The sequence below is a fragment of the Opisthocomus hoazin genome, chromosome 2 (assembly GCF_030867145.1).
Source record: "Opisthocomus hoazin isolate bOpiHoa1 chromosome 2, bOpiHoa1.hap1, whole genome shotgun sequence".
NCBI lineage: Eukaryota > Metazoa > Chordata > Aves > Opisthocomiformes > Opisthocomidae > Opisthocomus > Opisthocomus hoazin.
Window position 1 is genome coordinate 126,264,413 of NC_134415.1, and position 24,146 is coordinate 126,288,558.

Genomic DNA, 24,146 nt, shown 5'->3' on the forward strand with positions numbered 1-24,146 from the left:
TAAAACAAACTTTCATACGCAATGCTGGTATCTGAAATAAAAGAGAGGCTTACAAAGTCAGCCTGAATTGTCGCCTTCAGTTGCCTTCATCTGCTTGGGAAAGCAGCAGCGAGAGCCGCTTTAAACGAGACGCCCCTCCAGCGCATCTGCAGAGCAGACCGGTGGTGGAGCAGAAGCTGGCCCGGCTGAGGACCAGGCGCCGTGCTCCAGCTCCACTGCTCCTGGAACGGTTCCCTCCGTGGGCAAGCAGCCTGTCCTCAAAACAGCTCCAAACCAGCCCAGCCCACCTATGTGGGCCAGGCCAAACTAGGAACTGGTTGGGTTTGGACTAGCCTTAAATCCAGCTTCCTATCTAATTTTGGAATCTAATACGATGGCTCCTAATTAGGCTCCGGTGGTACTTAGATCCTCCCCTGCGCTCCTTTTCACCCATCAAAAAAAAACCCAACACGGGTTGGCTTTTAGCAGGAATCAAAATGAAAACAAAAACAAATGAAAAATGCCTTTAGAGGGAGATATTTGAGAGAGGAAGAGGGAAGAAAGGGGAAAGAGAGGTGCCTTTTTCCCACTGCCAGGATTCCTCTGCGGCTCCTCCAGCCATGCCAGCATCCACATCACAGTTCCCGGGGACTTCCTCCGCGGAGCTCCTGCGAGATGCCTCCTCCACCGAGCCATTTCACCCCAGGCTCATGTTGCAGACATTTCGGGTCAGGAGCCCTCCTGGCGTTTTTAAGGCATTTGCTTCCCTTCCTACTCGGTAAACCCGTCACCTTTGCCGAAGGTCTAATTTTCAGTCCTCAGTCCCTAGTCCAGAGCCCAGCCTTTGCAATCTGAGCCCCAGAGGGGAAGCGTTAACGCTCTTTCTCACAGAGGTTCCTACCCTACACCTTTCCTCCGTCAGTGCCGGCAAACCCTGCGCAGCTCCAAGTCTGCTCACCGCGCGCAGCGGTGACCCCGCTTTACGGCCAGCAGTCTCGTTCAGCAGCCCGGGGATATTTCCAGTGCATTCACAAAGCCCCCATCACTTCTCCAGCATTTAGTCATATATTCTTTTATAATGTTAGCTTTGACTTCCTTTGTTTTTAAGTTTATTTTCTAAAAATCTTTTAACTGCACCGAAATGATGTATTTCAGTCTTCATGAAGTTTTTTTGGCTGGGATTTCTCCTTCGTTGGGACGCGGTTTTGTTTTTGTTTTCAGTGGCAAAAATACACATAACTAGTTGGCTACACTTTACAGGAACGACCTGCAGATGTTTAATCCTGTCTCTGCACAGACGGGCACAGATCGTGTGATCTCATGAGGTCCCCGTCAGTCCTACCTGACTACGACACTACAGACCTATAGGAAATATAAGCATTGATCTAAAGGCTCCTCTGGGGTTACTCCCACCTAGCTAAGGGTAAGTAGATTCACAGAGGTCTATCGACAGCTGTTAAATACAATGAACCAGATATAAACCTCCAGCTTTGGAAACCCCTGCAGCTTGGGAATACATACATTCTGGTTTTGCACTACAGGGGAACTGAGCGATGGCTTCTGGCCATGCTGAGCAGGCGACGGGTCCTGGATGGACCCTTGGCCTGAACTGGTGGGGCTGATCTCCTGCCCCGCTCAGCTTGGTCAATGATGCTGCTGACCAACACCGCTTGCCTCTTATTATGAGCCGTAAAGGAGCAGCCTTGTGCTCTTTGTCCTGTTGCCCCCGAAGCCCGGGAGGAGAAGAGCCACAGAGCTATCTCAGCGCCTTCCTTCAGACATTGCCCTTCACTCCCTTCCGACCCGTGCTCGCTACCACCCAGCTCTAGCACGCCTGCAGCCACTGCTATCACCTCGCTGGCTCTCTTCGTGTTTCCTCAGTTCCCTCTTGCATTCTGGTGTGCATCTTGTAGCCAGCTGTGCTGTATCTAAGAGTGCAAATTCACAGAGGACAGGGCTGACCTCCCTTTTTTTCCCCCTCCTCTTCCTAAATCGTACAGTCCTTCGCACAGTGGCACTGGACTCCCAGACGCTACCACAACACAAACAGTATTAGCAGCCGCTGCCTATCGCGTGGTCAGCGGCGATTCCAGCCAAGGCCCATTAGCTGCTCACAAATAACAACCGTTACTTTGATCACTGAACCGCATCGCCTGCAGCAGCCAAACTGGGGTGCTCCAGCTGAAGTCCAAGCCGCAGGCGAAGCCTTGTCAAAGGGACTGGCAAGGGGACCGATCTCCAGTTCGTGGAAATCTTTCAATCCCACGTTCAGCTTTCAACACGACGCAGAACATCATTTCAGCACAGAATTAAAGACGGCAAGCTGTGTTTTTACAGACGTCTGTCACCTCAAAATGATGTGCCTTAGACATTTGGTCCTCTACCTGTGCTGCAATCCCGTTTTCCAAGCAAGCCCATTGTGCAGCCTAATTATATGAACTAAAACAAGGTGGACATACCTTTAGCTGCTGCCTTCATAATATGCTGCCAATCGTAGCAGTGCTTGTTTAATAGAAAAGGGCATAAAAAAGCACTGATGCCTATGGATCAGACAGTGATAGCCCAGTTAACCACTAAAAATAACGAGTGGAAACCACGCATGTGGCATCACTAGAGCTTGTGCAGGGACTTTTCACCTCTGCTAAATGGAAGAGGCTTTGTGGGTACCGCTCCTAGTCCAAGCACAGCACCTTCCACTTCTCACTGCCCGGGAAATCATAGAATCATAGGTTGGAAAAGACCTCTAAGATCATCAATCCAACCATCCGCCCAACAACACCATGCCTACTAAGCTGGGTTGTTAAGAGACAGAAAGATCAACATGAGACGCCCTACCCCTCCATTTTGCTTTCAGAATTCATCCTTGTTTAAAATCTCCCAGGCTGTTTTTCTCTGCTGGTGCTCCCCTTCTCTCAGCACGGTTGCTCCTCTTTCTCACAAGAGCCCAGCTGCCTACACTCAACACTTCTAGATCACAAACCAACGTATCATGGCAAACATTCATGCCTACCACAGGACAAAAGGTCAAGTGGGTGGTTAGAGAGACCTTCGGGAAAAACAACCGGGAAGCTTGGACATGACACGGCCCAGACAGGGCTGGAGACGCAGCACGTTGACTCCTCTCCTCCTCCACAAGCACCTTCAAAACGCCATGGAACTCCCTACATTAAGTGTACGATACCTCTTTTGCCAGCACTAAGCTTCTTCTTACGATGAGAACATTGCCTGGTCCAAGCAATCCAAAGGGTTTAACGCAGTTTCGACTCTCTATTTGCAGATTTGCCCACGGAATAATTCTGAACGTGGAGAGCGGAGAGGCTGCTCTGGCTGGGTGTCTGCTACCCAGTGGGGCCACAGCCCGAGCTACAGGCTTCTCTTCGCTTTTGACAGAGCGAATGCTAACTAAACGTGGAGGAAAAATGTTCCCGTAACTGAGGTTAAACAGTGCATGAAAACTAGGGGAGAATGCGTATCCTGTTGTTCTACTCCTGTATCTCCATCTAGGGTAGTGGGTGAGGAATTATACGCATTTCATTAGAAAAAATGGGAGGGACACTACAATTGGGCAAATATAAACGCAGAAAAATTCCTGAAGGAATTGCAGAAGCCCACAAAGTCAGCGAAAAATGCTTTCTCAGTGCGTTTTTTCAGGTGGGTTGGAAAAGCAGAGTCCCACTAGTAAGTCAACCAAAAATAACTCCTTTTCAGAGGATGCCGTAGGAGTCTGGCTGATTAGGGAAGGGAACTTCCACTGTTTGCTAGATCACAGTGAACCCACAGCAAACTTCAATGACCAAATTATTCTTGCACGGTGCCCCTCCAGCCTCCCTGCAGGTCAAACCAGTTCTGCGTCCCGCAATGCCCAGTTCGCTGCGGCTTCTGCCGTCTCCCCGAGACCCACCACAGCCACCTCCTTCCTCACCCACCTCCCTGCTGTATCTCTCACCACCACAAGAACTCACCCCAACCTCAGAAATAAAAATCGGTCCTGCAATCTGGCAGACAAAGTTCTAGCAAGTCCAAATGAGTGGAAACTAAAGCTAGACAAACTCTGACTAGTAATAAGACCCACATTTCCAAAGCGAGCTTAATTAGCGTCAGCAACCAAAGGCTGTGGTGGATTTTGCTTCCCTGGAAATTTTTAAATGAAGACCAACTGATTTTCGTGTGCTTTGTTTTCTCAAAGGTTATCCTGAAGTTCAAACGAGAGCTGATCTGGAGAAATCTTACAGTTGGGTTCAGAGCAGATGGGTTTCACTGTCTTTATAACCTATGAATCTATATATCTGTAGAAAACTCCTTATGTCAAATTATTCTTCTCTGAGCTTTATAAATGAAGTTCCATCATTGCTAAAAATCCTTGCCCTCCACAAAAACTCCTTGGCCACAGAAGCACTATCGAGCACCAGGTGGGCGCAGGGTCGGGTTCCCCCCGCGGGGACCCTGCAACCGCCTGCACACGGCTCTTGCAGACACTGGGAGCCTGTCCGGAGCTCAGGAAGGCACCTCTTGCTTTCATCCCTTCCCTCATCCTTTTTTGAGTCAGTCTGAAAGCAAACATTAAGAGATTTCCAGATTAATGTCCCCAAATACCCTCCCTTAATGCATATGAAATAGTTCCTTCTCTCTTAATAACATCCTTTACCAGCCACGTGAAGGTGCGCACCTTCGTTTTATCGCATTCACCTTCCTCTCCTTCGCTGCCTACGTTGTTTGCTTTCGTACAACCACAGAAAGCCTGAACCGCTTGCACAGCTCTTACCTTCTCTTTTGGTCACCGGTATCAGCCCAATATCAGCAATTTCAATGCTCTTTTAAACCTGACAGCCAAGCTGGCATGACACCAGACCCTCTTCTGCTCAAACATCCATCAAGAGGGGAGGAGATTTGGACATCTGTAAAACGGGGCCAACCACCATTACTGAACCAATTCAAAAAGGTGTTGTGAAGCTCTGCTAGGCTCGAACATTCCCTTCACGACCAGATTCAGCATGGTCAAATTCTGCACAGCCAGAAATGCAAGGACATTTCACTGAAAGTCAAGGCAGCTCCAGCTATTTCTACCAGTAGCAGTTTTTGCCTCTTGAATTGTGGTTTTTAGTGTAAGATTTGAAGAACTGGCCTTTTAAACCATACAACTCCTGGAGGGCATAAGGTACTTTTCTACCTGTCTTGTGCAAACACAGTCACAGTCTGAGAAGGACCAATTTTTACGGAGCCATTTCACAAATTCAGCTTGTGCAATTCATCAAACCAAATTTAGCGCCACAAAGACCCAAGGCCGCAGAGACTCGAGGGCAAAACAAATGATCCTGATCAGCCCATATGTACCGGACAGTTTCATGCATGGAGTTAGATTGCCTCTCCCGTGTGGTCCTGCATCAGCCACCACCGCTGGCTCCATCCTAGGTAGAAAACCAGCGTTGATTCCATAAGGATGTAACAAAGAGTTTGGTCCCACAGCCTTCCTGTTAGGAGCTGAGCGACTTTACTGGGAGCACACATCTGGGCAATGGCTCAGGATCTGGCCCTTTGGAAGTCTGGAATCAAGCGCCCGGTTGCCCCATTAACAATTAGCATTCTGTTTACAAAACCCAGCAGAGTCAGTAAGAATAATCATTACAAAACATGCTCAGACTGTGATTCCGGTTTGAGTTAATATAATTTTAATGAGTTCTTCAGAAAAGGCCTGGCACTTATGGAAAATTTCCTTAATTAATATCAGACCCTAAATTAGTAATAAAAAAAAGCCCTGAATATCATTTGGTCTCAAGCTGGAACTAAAGTATGTTTTGGCATCATTACTAACTGTTAGCAGCAAGTTCTGGAAACAGATGCAAATCTTGATATGTGTCCTAAATATAAAACACATTGCAAAAAAAAGCCCAGATAAAAATATATCTATATATCCACATATATTTGAGTGTGCTATTTCCTGCCTCTATCAGCAACAAATTTATTCCATTTAAAAACATTCCACTTGTTTCTTTTTGGTATTTTTTAAATCCCTTATTTCAGGAATAAAACTCTTTCCCTCTGCCTTCATTTTTCCTGTTTATTTCCTCTCCCGACAGCCGTTTTAAGTAAATGAACAGGGCTTAAAGACACGCATTATAACACTCCAGCGTCTGAAACTCGGCCCGTTTGTTTTACCACCTAAATATGGGTATAGGTGCCTAATTTGAGGCCACCCACGCTAGAAATATTTGGCCTTCGTCCTTGAGGTGGGGATCGTGCAACGCATCTTCTGGACAATTGCTCCAATGAGAGCTCCTATCCAGCAGCAAGGCTGCTACTGAAAGCCCACAGACCAGTGCCAAGGGGCTGAGATTCCCAGGTGGCACCAAGTGGGCAGGAGACTAAAAATGGAAAACCTGCGGTAAACAAGATAAATAGAACCACTGAAAAAATAATGAGGGGGGAAAAAAAGAAAAAGCCAAGTTACAAGTTTAGAGAGGGTAGCAAAATGAGCGGGTTGTTTCTGAAGACCCGAGCTCCCCCAAGTTCTTTACTTTGCCTTAACTCAGTGTCACCGCGCAGGGAAAGCATTGAAAATTTCCTAGGAGAAACGGAGACAGAGACAACCTTGAGCCTTTCAGCTTCCAATAAAAAAAAAAAAAGAAGACAGAGTGAAAATTGTTATAGTCACCAAGAAAAACACCACAGCGTAGCGAGCGCACCAGGAGCAGTGCTGGCTTCTTGGGTTTGCCAAGAGCCTGAGACAATATTGCTGAAGCGTGAACTGCCCATTCATCTCAGGAGCTGCTAACACCAAGGCCGCTGCTGGCAACAGCCACGGCATTAACCATTTCTCTGCTTCCCAGAGCACGCAGAGATGAAAAGAATTGTATTTTGGAGACAGCACTAATGCCTTCTCTTATTAAGGGTCCCGTCCTGAAATGTGCTTATTACCCACAGCATTTAATGAAGTCAGCAGGAATTAAGGGATGCAAGAATAGCTGCTTCACATGACCACAGCTCTACTTAGTGGCTGTAAAGTTTGCTGAGCTCCTTAGCAGAAGCTGAACAACTTTTCTTTCTCGAAGTTAATATTTTTCAAAGACAAAATCCCCCCCAAAAGGGAAAATCCTCAATGTAAAGATCCCGCATGTACGTGACATCAAGCGAAACCCAAGATAATTCACACTGAGGGTGAGAAACCCAAGATGACAACCAGTACAGGACCGCAAGCAAAGACAGCCCATCGCCGTGAGCCACTTTCTCATTAACATACAAACGCTAAATCCAGAGGTTCAGCTGGAGCTGCTTCCATTATATGTGGTTTTTCATTTTCAGATTTGTAGGTTTACAAGAATGAAAATTAAATTGTGTAAAGGAGCAGTATTGTCACTGATCAGGGCACGGCTGGCATTCGCAGGGCTGCATTTATACTTGCCAGCCCTCAGTGAGCGGGGAGAACGGAACATTTCTGAAATTCAATGTCTGATGAAGGTCTAGGCTTGTCCAAAACGATGTGGTTGTATCTACAGAGCGAGGCAAATTAATGGCAAAGCTTGGCTGCACTCGAAGCAGCAAATGGCCCACGCTCAGGGCCCACTCTCCGGCTCTAAATCCAGCCGGAATGGTCTGGCCACTGCTTTAATATTAAATCTTTTTAGCCTCCACAACGGGGTGGCCCATGGGAACAGGTTCGGGACTCTGCTCATTTCCAAACCATGGCTGGGACCTGTTTTCGACCATGCTTGGCCAACCCTGCTCTAAACCAACCTGGCTGACAACTGAACAGCACCGATGTTGAACAGCCCAGGCCCTACCACCGTGTAGTTTCTTGGTAAAGATGCTACTTTCTGGCTGGTTTAGTTCAGAGGGATGGGTCTGCAAACTTCTTTTGTTTAGAGGCTGAGCCCAGCGTGTCTCTCATCTATCTCAGCATGTCCCTCACCTGTCTCAGCGTGTCTCTGTTCAATGACACGGTAAACAGAAAGACCAAAACCCACCCTGCCCACTGCGGGGACTCCAGCGTGTGGGACGGGGGAGTTTGGGCAGGGTGGCACGAGGCCAGCATCCCCAGCTGACAGCTATCTGCAAAGAGGGTGAGCCTGGGGCTGGAAAAGCGAGGTTTTGCTATTTAGATTCAGTTTTAATTCTCTCCGTCGTCATTTGTCAAACCCAGTTGCATAGGACAGGCTCTTCCGCAGCCAGCACTCAACGTGTTCATGTTACACTTGCAGGGCAAGTCCTCCAGCATCGTAAAGACCTTGACCCCGCAAGTCTTTCTCAAAGGTGAAGCAGAAACCAAGAGACTAGCGTTTAGGCAGAAGGGTGAGGAGGTTCAGGGAAGCTGGAGGAGAAGAAGTCTCCCCAGCTCCCTTCTTGGTATTCTCAACAAAATTAAATTCAAACTCAAACCTTGCAATGGCAGAGCAGGTAGAGGTCAGGGTGAGGCAGATGACAACCGGGTTAAACCAGGACTGAAGCGTAACAAGGCTGTGATATGGGCATGTTTATGGGACAGTTAAATCATCTCTTAAATCACCTCACCAAGACTATCAGATCAGACGTGCCTGTACCTGAGCTACTCACCCAGGCTCGTTTTAGAGCCCATGGAGACAAACAGGCTCTTCTCAGGTACTGCCAGGGACCAGTACAGCTCATCTGCAGAACGGTCAAGTCCTGCAAATGCCAGTTTGTCCCCACTGACTCAAAAGGGAGCTGACGGTGCCTGTCTCAGATATGGATGTCTAACCTGGGGACATCTACAGCCGTACCTCCTCCACCTCGTGTGGAGCAGCCCTCTTGGGACTGCAGGAACAACCTGACCCGTACGCCCTGCTCTGAACCTCGCATGTGCTGAGAACTTGCTGGATCAGACCCAAAGCTTCATGTAAAACGGCTGTGCTGTGTAGTTACATGAATCATATACATTAATTACATAATAGACACTCCCGCTCCCCATCCCACACGCACTTTGGTTATGCACAGGACACAAAGACTGAGTGCATTCACTATGAATCACGCAATAAGACTACGGCCCTCAGGCAAAACTCTCCCTAAAATGACCATGTTCATATATTCCCATGGTTTCCACTACAATGTTATTTAATTAAGAATATTAATCTGCTAGGCCACCAACTTTCACTGTCTTCTGGGGAAGTCTGAGCAGACAGTTATTTTAATAAAATATGGGGAATCCTGCTCTTTTTATGACTGAGTTGGTGCAACAAGGTAAGTCTATTGCACGGCCTCGTGAGATTATTTTTTATTTATTCTTGATATGAACGTGAGACATGCATCAGAGAGATCATTCGTTCAAAAGATGCATGAGTGATGCCAGATAATCTTTTTTTGCTCTGCTTTTCAGCTACTGCTGTTGAATACTGCCCAAATATGCGTGACGCATCATTAATGAGTCGTACGACACTGCAAACACAGCACTGATCCCCATTTAGAGAATAAAAGATGAATACCTGAAGTTTGACAGCCGTGGGCACTCATTTGCACGTGCCTGCACCCTGCATGCAAACGTTGCAGTTGTGCAAAGCAATGAGCCCAGACACCGACACGACCAGTTCAGCCACATTACACCAGTCCGCCCCAGTAACTCCTCAGGGTTGCAGCCTGCTGCCCTTTTCCCCTCTCCCCCGGGAAGGAGAACCGCACTGACCACGATGGCAGACCCCCGTCACCTCCTGTCCCACAGCCCCAAAGCTCTTCTGATGTCCAGACTCATCTGGGACTGACACAGAGCCGTCCTCAACGCCACGAGCCGTCCCCATCCCGAGACTGGGAGGAACACCACAGTTCTGGCCATGGGATGGATGTGTTTCTGGTCATGGGAACACCATCAAAAATAGCTCCTTAGGGCTGCCGCTGGCAACACAACCAGGAACCACCCTTTCGCAGGACACGCTGCTTTGTTGGATGGAGTATTCTCCAGGTCTGGCTGAGCACAGCTTCAGCAGTGGTGCAGGCAGAGCCATGGAGGCCTGCGGAACGGCTGGGTGATGTGAAGCTGTGGCAGGTAGGAAGCCCTGCGCCTGTACGGGTGACATCCAAGGCCTAATGGGAAAGCTTGACGCATTTTTCCTCCTGCGTGATGTTGAGCAACAGGCAGTGAATATGGCATTCATTAAAATTACCTTGTATACTTTTAACAGCCTTGATCATCAGATTTCTGCCACTGCATCGGGAAGCAAAGTTCGTTTTTATTCAAGGCCTTGTAAAACTCTAGTTTCTCCCTCATGCACTGGAGGTGACTGACGTTTTCTAACATTTTGGGGGTTTCTTAGCAGTCCTTTTTTTCCCCCCATCAAAGCTCTGTTCTCCTCTGAAAGATGTATCAAGCAAAGGAGTGGAGAGCTGCGTTTCTCCATGTGTGAGGAATAAACTGGTTGCTACATGGGGTGGATTTAAACTTGCATTTCTCTCGCTATTTTATGTACTGACGGGGTTGGGTCCTGCCCTCGCTCCCTGTGGCATCGCTAGACAGCAACCCCGGGGAGGAACCGCAGGCTCCCTCCCCGCAGCCTGAGCATCGGCGCTCGCCCCCCACCCAGCAGCACCGCCCGGCATTTCCGAACGTCAGCAGACGCTGCGGACAACCTCCGGCGCTTGTGGAAGATCAAAGCCTCCTTTTCCAATCTTCAATCTAACTGGAAGCATGATCCCCACGCTGGGAGAAGGTAAAAGCATTGCGGAGGCGTCAGCTGAGCCCCGAAAAGACGAAGGGCACGAAGCGTGAAGGCAACCGACTGTAGAGCAGAGCAGCAAAGTTCAGTCCGCGGCCACGTCATGCACACCGCCAGGTCTTTCAGGCACTCTGCCTGTGCCCACACGCCAGGCGCTCACGTCTGAATACACACAGACAAGCAAGGGCTGCAGGGCAAGCGCGCAGGTACAGCTGCCGAGGTCCCAGCCGAGCCTCTCCCGGAGGGATCGCCGGGGGCACAATTGCAAAACCAACCCACTCGACAGCACAGACCGTCGGGAGGCTCGAAGGGAACCTGCTCCCTGGGCCAAACCAAGCGTTTCCTCAGCTTCAAGCCCATCGAGTTTTTTCAACCAAGTCAGCGCCACAGGAACCTGCTCCGCTGCCCTCCAACCCACGGCCCACGCTGAGATGGCCGGCATCCCCAAGAAGGCAAGAGCGCGCTAGGACCGCAGCGGTTTTCGCGGCTGTTTGTTGGAGAAACAACGCTTCCCTCCTCCAAGATGAAAGAAATCCAGGAGTCTACGATAATCAAACCCTCCACGCCCGCTGGCTGAAGTTCAGCTCGTCGGCGATGCAGCTCAGTGGGGTGATCAGCATTTCCAGCGCGACGAGCTCGGTGGAAGGGGAAAAACGCGACGGCGAGAAATTCACCTGGCCGCGAGTCAAACAGGTGCATGGTGGCAGCATCCAAGATTATAATAATATCTTGCAAACATGCAAAAAATAGATGTAATGAGACCGATTCCTTGGTTTTCACTACTGAATCATAAAGGCTTTCTTTACATTACACATGCTTTCTGGGCATACGCTGCCAATATTTCCACACTTGCAAGGTTGGAGTTTTAATACTGAGCCTCCCTCCCCTAAGGTTCCTCATTTTTGGCAAGATATACACGGTGACTGTGTGCCATGACAGGCTCCATCTTACTCTGGGGCAATCAGATTACTTCACCCAGATGGTTTTATCACCGAGACCATTAGAGATGCATTGCACAATATGCAAACGTGCCTTTGATAAAAAAAAAAAGTCAAAAAGTCTCAGTTCCTTGCTGCTGTCTTGTCGGTGTTCCTAAACATATTTCCTCTCTCCTGCACCGTTCCAAAGCACAGTTTGTCCGATATTCACCCAAAAGTGACTCAGCTAGTTTCTGATAGGCATCTCAAGTACACATTAACGAAGGAAATCGGCTTTCTTGAGCTACTGGATTGCAATGCAGGAGAACGAACCTTAGCCTTAACTATGGCAGGAATAAAGGCATCTATCTGTCAGGATGCCTAACATCACACACACTGCAAAAGTCAAGCACCGAAAAATAGAGAATATCACAATTACTTTAGAACATACAAGTAAACAACCTCTTGTAGGGGGTACAAAAAAAAAAAAGAGAATTTTTTTCATAGAATCAGGTTCACCATTGAAAAATAGCCTGATCTGCAATGGACCTAGAGACATTCAAACGATACATCCTTAGAGCAACACAGCAGCTCTTCCACTCCGAAACAAAAGGGACTTTGACCCCCACCCACCACGCAGTCACCCTGTAATCACTGACTGAGCTTCGCTCTTCTCATCGAGGTTTGTCTGAGGCCATGGAGACAGCCGCTGCCAGCCCTGCTCCTATCTGCAGAACTGACTCAGGCAGAACACGGTCTTTACCTGAGAGGCGTCTGGGCACATCGGTGATGGCTGGAAGTCCTGTGCCTCGAGTGGAGGACAGGGGAGTCGTGGAGTGAATGGACGGTGAAGTCATCTGGCTCAAGTAGGACGGGTAAGACTGGTCGTAGGACCATGGCGGGGATGACTGCGCCTGCCTGGGGTCTAGGGGAAAAAAAAAACAAACAACAACAACAATTTTTTTAAAAAGGAAGAAAAATTTTAGGGTGTCAACAGGCTATTTGAAAGAGGTGGGATTACTGAACACACACACATCAGTGCTAGGAGGAACGAGAACTCAGCGAAACGTGACCTGCTGCTCTAGGTCTCAACCCCTTCAAGCCTCACTCCATGCTTTTCCCTCCCCGTACCAATTTTTGGGGGAAATGAATGGAGCAGTGAGCAAAGTTTTAAAAGATCTAGCAGCTGTGCTGCAAATTCCTGATGCCTCTCACCCAGGTCTAACACCAAGACTCGCCAGTCCCCGCGGACTCGGACAGGTAAGCAGACAGCAAGTACCAGACCCAGGTCTGAGCTCAGAAGTGGGCTTCAGAGGTGGGGAGACTCTACAGCCAGCACTTGGCGTGCCTGTGAAGTCGTTAGCCAGTTCAAACATTACACAGTAGTGTTTTCAGTGCTAAAAATGCGATCCAAGAAGGAAAATGTCATTAATCTTATCAGCATCCGTCCAAAAATGTCACATTTGGACGCTGGCCCAATTGCTGACAGTCACCTCCATTACAACAATATGAAACCAAATGGTTTGGGCTAACTGTCGGAAGCTAATGAAGCCTTGCAATGTACTTGCTACAGCTCACTGCGGAGGAAACGATTTTAAGGACAAATAAAGTTTATTTTTTGCTGAAGCACTGGTGGGTTGCACGAAGTGAGAGAGAGGGAGACCTAGCTTTACTCACTGGTGTCTGGATTTATAAACCATTTGCTCTCAGTTAATATCTGATGGCAAAGATACCACTGAATGCCTCATAAATTATTATTTTTATTTCTTTACATTGATAAAAACAAAGCACTTTCAACCCCAAGGTTTGTTCTGGGCACTGCACGATAAACAGAAAACTATCTCTGAGCCGGCTCATCGAAACTGCAGCACACGCCTCCAAATCCTCCCCAATATTTCCAGTGTCCACTCAACCTGGAGAACCTGCTGTACCAGAGCACCATGCTAAGGCCCTACTCTGCAGGCAGCAATATGATAGCCACATGACATAAGCAAAGGCACTTTTTCAGGAAATTCAACTTTTTTTTTCTTTTTTTAACTCCTTTCCCTGCTCTTCCACACAGCAAAACCTTGTCGTTTCAGCTATTCCATGTTTATTTTTTCTGTTCAGACATGATTTGTTTGAAGAGATGTCTGGAAAGCAGATACTTCCTTAAAGCAAAATGACTACATAGATATATAACTCCCCCCAACTTTCCAATTTAATTTTAAGAGGATTTTCCTGCAGTTTGCCATATATATTAGAGTTAAGTAATATAAATGGTTAACATAAACTCCTCAGAAATCTGAAGGACACTTGATCATTAAATGTAATGAACTTCTTTGTTTTAACAATTTCAAGGCTAGGGTTGTATAGATTGGCACAGGTTCAAATCTGACTGACTGCTCATTGTTATATCTGATATCGACATATTTCTCTGCCTCATTCCACTACTATAATTCACCATTCAGTCAATGGTAAATGATCTTCAACTGGGAGCGGAAAGCCTAGGCTTGCTGGGAAAACAATCTTAAAATTAATGATGTGTCAGGAGCACAATCTCAAATCCAAGCTCCTTCAAACTCCAAGAGCTTTTCAATCTCTGCTTCCGAATCCAAAACAGAGTCCCTGAAAGTTTTGGTTTTAGGTCAGCTCCAGAGCTGGAAGGAAATTATACAGCAGGTAAAGGCTGAAAAAAATACCACAGCAGAGGATGTTTTCACAGGATTTTGGTCTAACATGGTGAAAGCCTCAAGAAAGGAGCTGCCTTCCGGAGGTTCATGCCACTTCTGGCAGGGCAGTCCTCATGGCATGAGATGATCCTGAGCATCTCTGGCACCCTCACCACTTTGAACACCCAAGCTTGACTTGGGTCTACACCTAACGTCCTTAATCCAGCCACTGTGAGTGTCTGTGCGGACACAAGGATGAATGGCAAAACGTGGTCTTTCAAAGGCTCATGTGGTCTTTCAAAGCAACGCCTCATACTGCACTGGCAGAGGCAGAAAATGAGGCTGGATGGACCACCAGTTAACCCAAAAGCGTATCATATATCCTTACGACATCTAGCGTAAATTTACACAGGGCTTCTGTAGCTCATCCCAACCTCAGCACCACAATATCACACTTCTTTTTGGTAGATCTATTTGATTTCAGTTCTCCACGAGTCCAATACCGTGAGATTTTAAACTGCAAAGTATTTTAGAGAAAGATGGATGGACTTAATGAAGACACTGTGCTGTGCCTTAACTGCTTCTGGCCCTGAAGCACACCTCCTGTTGGACTTGGGTAACTCACCCAACTTCCATTTGATGCAATTTCTACGTAAATTTAACAACAATAATGATATATTGCATATTCAGTTGGTCATTTCTTTAAGGTGCAGGTGCTCTTTGAGCACCTCACTCACAAAACGGGATGTTTATCTCAGCTGGAAACTTCCAACCCAGACATTCAGGTGCACACTTGAGCCCTTCTGAAACCAGAGTGCAAGCAACTTAGCTCCAGGGAAATGAGATCACATCTTCTCAGGGAACAGGAAATAATAAAGAGGAAAATCTTCAACCAAACTGAACATCTGATGATGCATCACAGCTCAGCGCCTGAGGAGAAGGACACAACACCTCAGGCTGGAGGGCCACTGAGATTCCTCTACAAAAACCAAGGCATGGCTGAGGTCATGGTCGAGGCAGGGTGAGGAATTCTGCCTCGGTGCTGACCGAGGTTCAAGAGTTATCTTCAGCCCGTCAGGAAACCAGAAAGTGAAGATAACGGAGTAAATGCCCTAAAACCAGCCTCTGGTCACCAATAACGGCCAAAGTTTGCATGGACGTGTGAGGAGAGAGCAGCGAAACACCCTCGCCTTGCCAACCAAAGGTGATCTGCTAGCCCACAGGGTAAACCTCGCTACTCAGCAGTGTTGCCCAGTCCCCAGAGTAAAATGCTGCCTCGTTTAGTCCTCGGAGGTGGACATGCAGGTGGGTCTCATGAGGCACCCTTTGGTCCCAACAGCAGATGTTTCCTGCAACACCGCTGGAGCAGAGACTTTGGCCACCGAGGCCCAACAGCCTTCTCTTCTGGTCCCACACGCCACCCAAGCAAACATCCTGGGGAAAAGGAGAGTACCGGGGTGTTGCAGGGAAGTGCCTGCCAGTGCTTCTGGAGCAGATCCAAGTGGATGCTTGTGGGGGAAACACAACGGTGTCCTTAGGAGGGTCCCTCCTCCTCGCTTGGGCACGGAAGGGGTAGAGAGGCTTATGTAGCCCGTACCAGCAGGAATGAAGCTACGAGTGGATTTGTGAGCGGTTTTCCTTAGTCTGCTACTTCAACGTTTTGGACTAATTGCTAAGAGCAGTCCTCCTTTTGTAAACATTTCTACGTAGGTGTGAAGAAAACTACAGCTTTCAACATATTCGTTCCCAACGGGGCATATCGTGCATATGCTAAGAAACCCTGGGCACAGCTTGGTCGAAACAAGTCATCAGGCGAGGTCTAAACTCATGCACAAACAGCTCCATCCTGTTGGCACTTCCAGGTAAATCTCACCCAAGGAAGAAATATTGAGTATTGGAAATTATTTTGTGTCTATGTTTTACTGCCACATTTACAGTCAGTGGGAGATACGCATGGTTCTTGACCCCTGCGGTCTGTGACTGACTGCATCAATGGTCAATGGACATTGATGCTTAATGGACAGTAAGTGGTTTTAAAAATCAGTTTAAGATTGGATGCACTGTATAAAACTAAAAATAAAAAGAAAGAATGAAAATAAATGCCAGTAATCTGTTCTCCCATCGATGACATTGGCTCTCCAGCAACGCGACTTCTCTTCCTTCAATGGAAATGTTCTGAAGTGTCAACGGAGAGAAGAAAAAGCCCATAAACAGCCCTGAACATTGAGTTTTTCCACTGCATTGGCACCGGATTATGAAGCATGGAGATTTACTACAGAAAAAAAATCAATTTCCCATTTCCCAAGCTGAGGCAGATGATCAGAGCACGCTCACAGGCTCGCGGCTCCTCAGCGCACCGTCCGTAGCACCCTGACGTCACACACATGCACCCACTTCGCAAAGCCAGTCATTGAAATCCAGCCATCAGCTCGAGCACCGGTTGCTGCTGCTTGCGTTAGTGCTACTGCCAATACTAAAAAACAAGCTGTCTGGAGCTATCTTTGGTAAACACTTCAAGCAAATCTCCTCACTTCTTCTCTTAACGAAGCCAAGATGACTTTCTGCATGAGTAACACCCAACTATTGTTGTAACGCCACCACTCCCAGCAAAACAGCAACAACAACAACGCAACCTCCCTCTCTTCTTTGACTATTTCTCAGGCATCTTCAAAAGCCCAGGGCTTGATCTGGATTGTCCCGTTCAGTCAATGAAGTCGCATCCAATGGAGTTAAACCCAAATGGACACAAGGGTAACTGAGACCAGATTTTGGCCTGAAGAACCTCTAAAGCCATCTCTCCTCCCCCGCCCACCCAAGAGTCACATTTCTAAAACAAAAAAAACCCACTAAAAACTGAACAAGTCATGCCAGTAGGGCAACTAAATTGTAAAGGGGAGGCGGGGGGTGGAAGTTAAAAGAGTACTTTAATAGGAAGGACACAAGCTTTACCTAATGGAGGTTCGCGATGGCAACTCGCCAGTCGCCTGAAGGATGCAACCAATTTGTATAAAATACAGCAGGCTGCAGCCACCCTTGTGTTCACGGCAGCAGAATTCCCAGCTCCACCACCTCATCTGCTGAGGCTTGTAGCTTTCGTTCCACGTTACAGTGGGCTGAAGACATAATTCACCCTCTAAACCCTTTACTTGGGCTGTTTCTAAACGATCTTTTCCAGGCAAGCATGAACTTTGCATGCCGCGCTCTCACACCGATGCGTGCCAGCTACAAACTGGTGCGTGCTTCAGAGTGCCGCTGGTCCCAGTAAACCACAGCCAGCCCCTGGCAGGGCACTGGCATAGATTCTGTCTAGTAACAGCTATGCAGTTTCCTTTTCAAACCTGTCCTGCAGCTGATGACGGTCTTGGAGAAGGGACCCTGGTCTTTGAGGCAGATGCTGCGCAGCTTCATATCCAGAGCCCAGGACAAGGCTGTGATGAGCATGGATTTCTGCCTTCTCCCTGACTCTGCACAAGGGCAGCGTGCAGCCCACTGCCTGCAAGTCCCGAACTGGGGAATTAAGGATGGCCCAGCTGGTACCATCCTGATCCTCCATATGAGAGCCGCAGGTGCTTTCTGCCCAGGTCCTCCCAGAAGACCCAGTTTACCCTGAGGTCCCTGAAACCAGTCCCTGCCTGCCAGTGGAGATGGGTCCCCCCACTAACTTCCAGGTAAGCCAGCTCTGAAGCCTTTAAATCTGCTGTCTACAACCCCCAAAATGACGAGAAATTGAAGCAGAACGTTGCTGAAGTGCACGGGGAGGGGGGGGGAGAGGAACAGGAGTGAAAAAAAAAAAAGGAAAAGCTTTCACAAGACCTGCTTTTGAGTGCTGTTATTTCAGTGCTGAAAGTCACCGGTTGCCTATAGCTCAGACGGTGCCACAGCGGTGATGGAGCATGAAACCTCACTTAACTCCCACTTCGCGGTCCCCGCAAGCCCTGCCGCCGGGCTCCTCGCGCCGACCACATTCCTGCCATTACGCCCGTGGCTTTTCCCGGCTGAGAGAAGCCAATCCTCACCGGTTGCGTTTTAGAAAAACAACAGCTTTCCTCCTTTCCGATCGAACCACTGATGCAGCAGCTCTGCGTCGGAACGGGAACGTAATCGGATACGCGAGCAACTTCTGCGAGTGCCGGTAGGGAAAGGGAAAAAAAATAAAAAAGCAAATATACCAGTATCCAAATGTGAACAGACAGGATTCCTGATTTACGGGCAGCAAGCAGGGTTCAAATTGAATCTGCATTGCCTCAGCAAAGGCATCTGCTTATTGGGCGATTTGTTTTTTAATGGCCCTTCGCTGTTGCTTTTGCAGAATCCTAGTTAAAATGCCATGTCGAATAAGGGCAACGCTGTGCCTCGCGCTGCCGCAGCCCGGGCCTCCGGTAGGCTTAGGACTGTGCCGTGATTTGTAAAACCTGTACTCCGATACTCTAGGAAAATAAACACAACCCAGACAGAGAAAAGAAATATAAGGGCAAGCCCCCAAGTGCTGAGTTCTTTCAGACTCAGGTGTGGGCCAGCCAGGCTTTAAATATTCTGTTTAATCATGCAATAGCTATGCAAGGCCTCAAGCGGAACGAAACAAAAACAGTTTATGTGCTTACTAGCAATAATATGGATTTTGTCGTAGGGAACTAGTATTTACTGTTAAAGTTATCAGGAATTAATTATTTTCCCTAAATTACTAGCTAAAAAGATTCGGAAGCAAAGGTATTTCTAAAGGAACACTTGGTTAATTGCAGTAAGGTAATAAAAAGATCCCTGGTTTTCAGAGAAGGGTCTGTTCTCCTTTTATTATGCACTCGAGCCGTACCAGCCCAGTGACCACGCTGAGCAGCCATGGGCAAATCCCACTGAGCACCGCACCACAGCAAGGGAACCGGCGGAGGGGGACAGCCCGGACGCCGCGCTCCCTGCCACCGCACCAACCCGGCGCGCGTTCAGCCGTTTCCCCCGGCCACCGAACGCCCGCTCCAAGAGGTGCCTCGGCCGCGACATCGGCTTCGTCTCCCGTCGGCATGGTTTGCGCGGCAACGAGCACCCGTTCGTCGCAGCGGAACTCGGAGGGGCTGTCCGCAAAAAGCATCCCAGCGCTTTGGTGGAAGATCAAAGCGCGCAGAGGGTTACGGAGTGCAATCAGCGGCCTGAAGAGCACCAAAAAATCTTGTGGGGAAGCCAGAGCAATTCACAGAGCTCGCGCCGACGTAACATGCTCACGCTAACCGCCTTATTCAATGGGAGGGCTACCAGAAAGCTAACGAGGAGCCTTGGAGGGCTGGGTGTCTGGCTTGCCTAAACTGAGGAGGAGACAAAGGTGTGAAATAACATGGCAAATACCATATCAGACCACTGTAAAGCCCCTTATTCACTGCAAACTTCACTAAGCAGCTGAGTCTTCACTGTTTGGGGGGAAATGAGAGCAATTTGGGGTTTTCAAGTATCCCACGACCGTGAGTTTATCCGACAAGAAAAGCACATAACTCACAATAGATGGGAAAGTGAGCCTGCCTTCCTCGGTTCGGCTCACCTTCCTCCACCCTACCAGCCCTGAGTCTTCCCTCTCTCGATGAAGTCTCGCTGACTCTTAAATCGGCAGAGAGGGCAGCGAACGCCACACAGCTTTGTTTCCAGTCAGGCTTATTTAAAGCTCATCTGAAGTTTTCACCTCCCGCATCTGTAAATGCTGCTGCTGGTTCATAACAAGGCAGAGAAGTACTCTATTAATCAAACCCAGCAGAACTTTTTCTACAGGAGGCATTTATGTGAATGAGAGCAGCATATGAGGTTACACTTAGCTAGGAAGAAAATTATAAGGGGATCTCAGTTCTCATGCTTCAGGGCATAAGCTGATCACCAGATGGGGTCAGGAAGAATTTCAACCTCCTTCGTTCCTAGATATAGTGTTGCACAATAGGTAAACTATGGAGGCACAAGGAAGAAGGAAAAAAAGCTGATTATAGCCTCATTTTTTCCCCTGCTTTCTCGGGAACTACGTCCCCAAACAGTTCCAGACAGAAGACAGTAGGTTAGAAAAAATACCGGGCTTTAGTCTGGCAGTTCTTACCCAGAAAATGATATGCACAAGAGCCCTGAGTTCACATGTCCAACTAACACTCAGCCCAGTCAAAAAACCTGCTCTGGGAAGCTGGTGGGCAGCAGGTACCTTGCAATGGCTACTATCGACATATTTAATATATTATAAACATGTTACGCTAGTTAAAGCTGGACTTCTAGATCTGGGAGACCTTTGCCACAGCTCATGGGAACGATTTTTTCGTTTCAGTTCTCTGAGTGCTTTGGGTTCAAATTAGCCCACTTACTTCTCTTCCTTACTCCAAATTAATAAACCAGTTGAACTTAAAAAAGAAGAAAAAGAAAGAAGAAGAAAGCCACAACACTTTGTTAAAACCGCTAAGTTTCAGCTGGTATCATGTCAAAACCACTTGAAACATGAAACCAGAAATCTTCCTAGGTTGACTCAAAGAGTACGCCTATACTAGGAGGGCTTTACCAGTAAAGGAATACCAGTATACAAGACTGGCAAAGGTCTCCTGGTATAGATGCAACTATAGCAGCACAACTAAGTTTTAAACTGGTCTAGTACACTGAGCCAAGAGTTTTGCTGATGGACTTGCGTCTAGGTAAAGTCCTCCAACAGTTCTAGCAAGTGAACTGGTCAGGGGCAACACCTCTTCGCATCCTGGATAGACACAAAGACATCAGCACAAGTTTTGAGTGTAAAAATGACCAAAACTAGGGAGAGGTTGTTCTGACATTTTTTTGAAAAAATTAACCCGCTCTGAATTTAGAAAAACAACAAAAGTGGTTTATTTTGTAGGCTTCACAGTTTTCTTGCAAACTTCTGGCACAGCTGCAGTTAAACATCTTATTTCAGTCTCATAATCTGTGACACATGGTGCTTTATGATTTCTCTCAGCACAATGAAATCTGTCTCTCAGCATGCAATCATAAATGTTGCATGCAGCCCTCACAAGCAACCTTTGGAGATTTCTCCATAACCCAGTTCGTTTATTGTAACAGTGGTCAGCACTGGTGCTAGAAGGAAACCACCACGTGAGAAGACCGTGTTATTATTCCGACAGAAAGACCAATAAAGGCCGCTTCCCTCAACACCAGTGCAAAATAAAACCACTGAATAAAATTGTTCATTCTAATATGTGCTATCGCATACACAGAGGACAAGGCAGAGCAACGTGGCAGTTAGAATTTCACCAGATTCCTACTCAGTTTACCCAGATTGACTACTTTGGACTTACAGTAAAAAGGTATTTTAAAAAAAAGAAAGACATTTTTCAGCTTCAAACACTACAGAAAAATCCGCTTCCCGCCTAGCTTTGCTTGGAACACATCTCTCACTCTGTCACAGCCTCTTTTGCTGCAGTCAAAACACAAATATCCATCAGCAATTACTACCGTTGCCTGTGCACGTCAAACCTACGGTTCTGGCTCTTACCTGTAATCTGACTCTGTCCTTGTGGATTAAAAGGACTTGGTGCAGAGTTCAGAGAGGGCCGTGGGCTCTGGGTCGGGACCCCTACTCTCATACTGGGATGAGGAATGCGCCCTAAATCACTGAGGCGTTCAGAGAACAAACTAGGTTTAGAGTCATCAAGCTTCTGTCTGTGCCCTGGAAACAGCAAATCATAAAATAAAAGCGTTAATAACAAGATTTAGTAATTTAACACACCCCCCAAAAAAAACCCCAAAATGCCCTCTAAGGACCTGTTATTAGATTTAATGGACTTACAGGTATCTCAGCTCTCCCCCATAACGCAGCGACTTCGGTGGGGTGATTTGTGTTTTGGGCACGGCCGTGCTGGTGAAAGCCTTACCCAGTACAACTGTGCCCATACGGATGTGTAACATGTTGCAATTTGGATCAAAATAAGCACTGATGAGGACACCCACGCAAGGTCTTTTTCTTTTTTTTTACTACTTTACTTACTTACTTTACTTTACTTAAAGGGGCGAACTTTCTTTTCCGAAAGCAAGCTCCATATGTAAGTACAAGTCGTCATGTGGGACAATTAGTCCATGCCTGGTTTGTATGTTGTGGATTTTTGCTAAGAAAATGCATGCTCTTCTTCTCCCCTCGGTTTTTTAATTTCATTCTGTCACAGTCAGACATTAGCTTTCACTCCTCTGGGAGATTTTCCAAAAAGTAAATTGTCCCTGTCATTTGAGAAGAGCAGTATCACAAGGAAAACCTGCAGAGCTGCTAGCCAAGACTGGCTCCTACACCCCCTTCCACGGCCAGCCTTCCTCAGGCTCCTGCTCCTCTCCCCAGAGCCAGGCTGACTGCCGTCGTGCCGCACGGCCGCACTGGGAAAAGCCATTTTGGGTGCTCGGTTGTCAAAATGTAAAGGGGAAAATTGGCAAAAGCGACAGGATGCCCCAACTCCTACTGCTCATATCGTCATTGGGGTGTTTCAAGAATAACGGCTTTACTTCTCTAATTGTTGTATTTTTGTTCCTAGGCTTAATTTCTTTCCAAAGGAGTGACAGGATGCTCCTTGTCCAACGGCACCTTTGAATGTGAGGTGCAGAACGTGTTATTTCTATCCTTCAACATATGGAGAAACAGGCATGCGCAGAGATTAAGGTCAGAACTAATTTTACTTAACTTCAGCCATACATAAATCTTGGCATCTAGTCTAAACTCTTCTAATGTAGACTTCCTCTACAGTTAATGGAAAGAAATAGCTACTTCCAGAGGGCAATTCATCTCCTTTGTCTCTGACACCAGTCTTAAAACGGGATGATTCACCTTCTGAATTCGCTTTCTCTTCCTTCTCTGATCAGAGACGGAGCACACATGACTCGTTTAATTAGACACCCTCACCATTAGTCAACATTAAATGGGATGAATCTTACTTTAAGTTACCAACCAAGGCCACATGAAAAGCCTCTGGCAGAGCTGAAATGGGGACACGGACCCCTCGACTGCAACCCAGAACCACACCTGCCTCCCTCCCTGCAAACAGTGCCGGGGCACCAGCACGAGCAATAACTGGGTAGGGTATTTTTATACCTTTAAGAACAAGAAGGGTCCCTGGTAGGGTTTGGGCTTGAACCCTTCCAGATGATCCCCAGCGGCTTGAGCTAAACCTCATTCTTCCTCAGCAGCGCAAACACAGCCACCCATGTGGAGGCTTGGAGAGTTCAGCTTTGCAGACACGGCCAGGTTGTCCCATTGGTATTAGGGCTGGAGAACCACTTCTGGCACTGGTTTATTTATTTTAAAAATATAAATGAGGTCGCCGAGTCTTGCGACTGAACTATCAGACCACTACTCCTATAAAAAAGCATCTTTTAAAGGTATCTATCATCACAGTAGTGACAGACATGGGTTCACACTGTCTAACTGGGACCATAGTGTCTACACGACATGTAGGCAACGCGAGGTCAGTGCTGGGTGGCCAAATCACAGAATCCCAGAATGTTTGGGGTTGGAAGGGACCTCTGTGGGTCATCTAGTCCAACCCTCCTGCCCAAGCAGGGTGACCTACAGCAGGTTGCACAGGACCTTGTCCAGGCAGGTCTTGAATAACTCCAGAGAAGGAGACTCCACAACCTCCCTGGGCAGCCTGGGCCAGGGCTCCGTTACCCTCAGAGTGAAGAAGTTCTTCCTCATGTTCAGATGGAACTTCCTGTGCTTCAGGTTGTGCCCGTTGCCCCTTGTCCTGTCACTGGGCACCACTGAAAAGAGTCTGGCCCCATCCTTTTGACACCGACCCTTAAGATCTTTATAAGCATTTCTAAGGTCCCCTCTCAGCCTTCTCTTCTTCAGGCTGAACAAGCCCAGCTCCCTCAGCCTTCCCTCAGTCCTTCCCCAAACTAGACTCAGAGAAATCACGGTTCTAGAGAGCGGAGTGAAGAATTCAAGTTAGGGGATGAGAAGAAACTAGATGGAATTTAATTTTGGAGAAACT

The 24,146-nt window shown here is 47.6% G+C and overlaps 1 protein-coding gene across 6 annotated transcripts in view; it reads right to left on the reverse strand.

The window, feature by feature from the left end:
* Positions 1-24,146, reverse strand: part of RUNX2 (RUNX family transcription factor 2) — a 153,958-nt gene that overhangs the window by 13,714 nt on the left and 116,098 nt on the right. For 3 of the 6 annotated variants that reach the window (XM_075414981.1, XM_075414979.1, XM_075414978.1), the window contains exon 5: positions 21,668-21,841. In XM_075414981.1, coding sequence (XP_075271096.1) covers positions 21,668-21,841 — 174 coding nt within the window. Of the gene's footprint in view, positions 1-12,308; positions 12,471-21,667; positions 21,842-24,146 lie in introns of all 6 variants that reach the window. The other 3 variants (XM_075414976.1, XM_075414977.1, XM_075414980.1) reach the window with 2 other exon arrangements.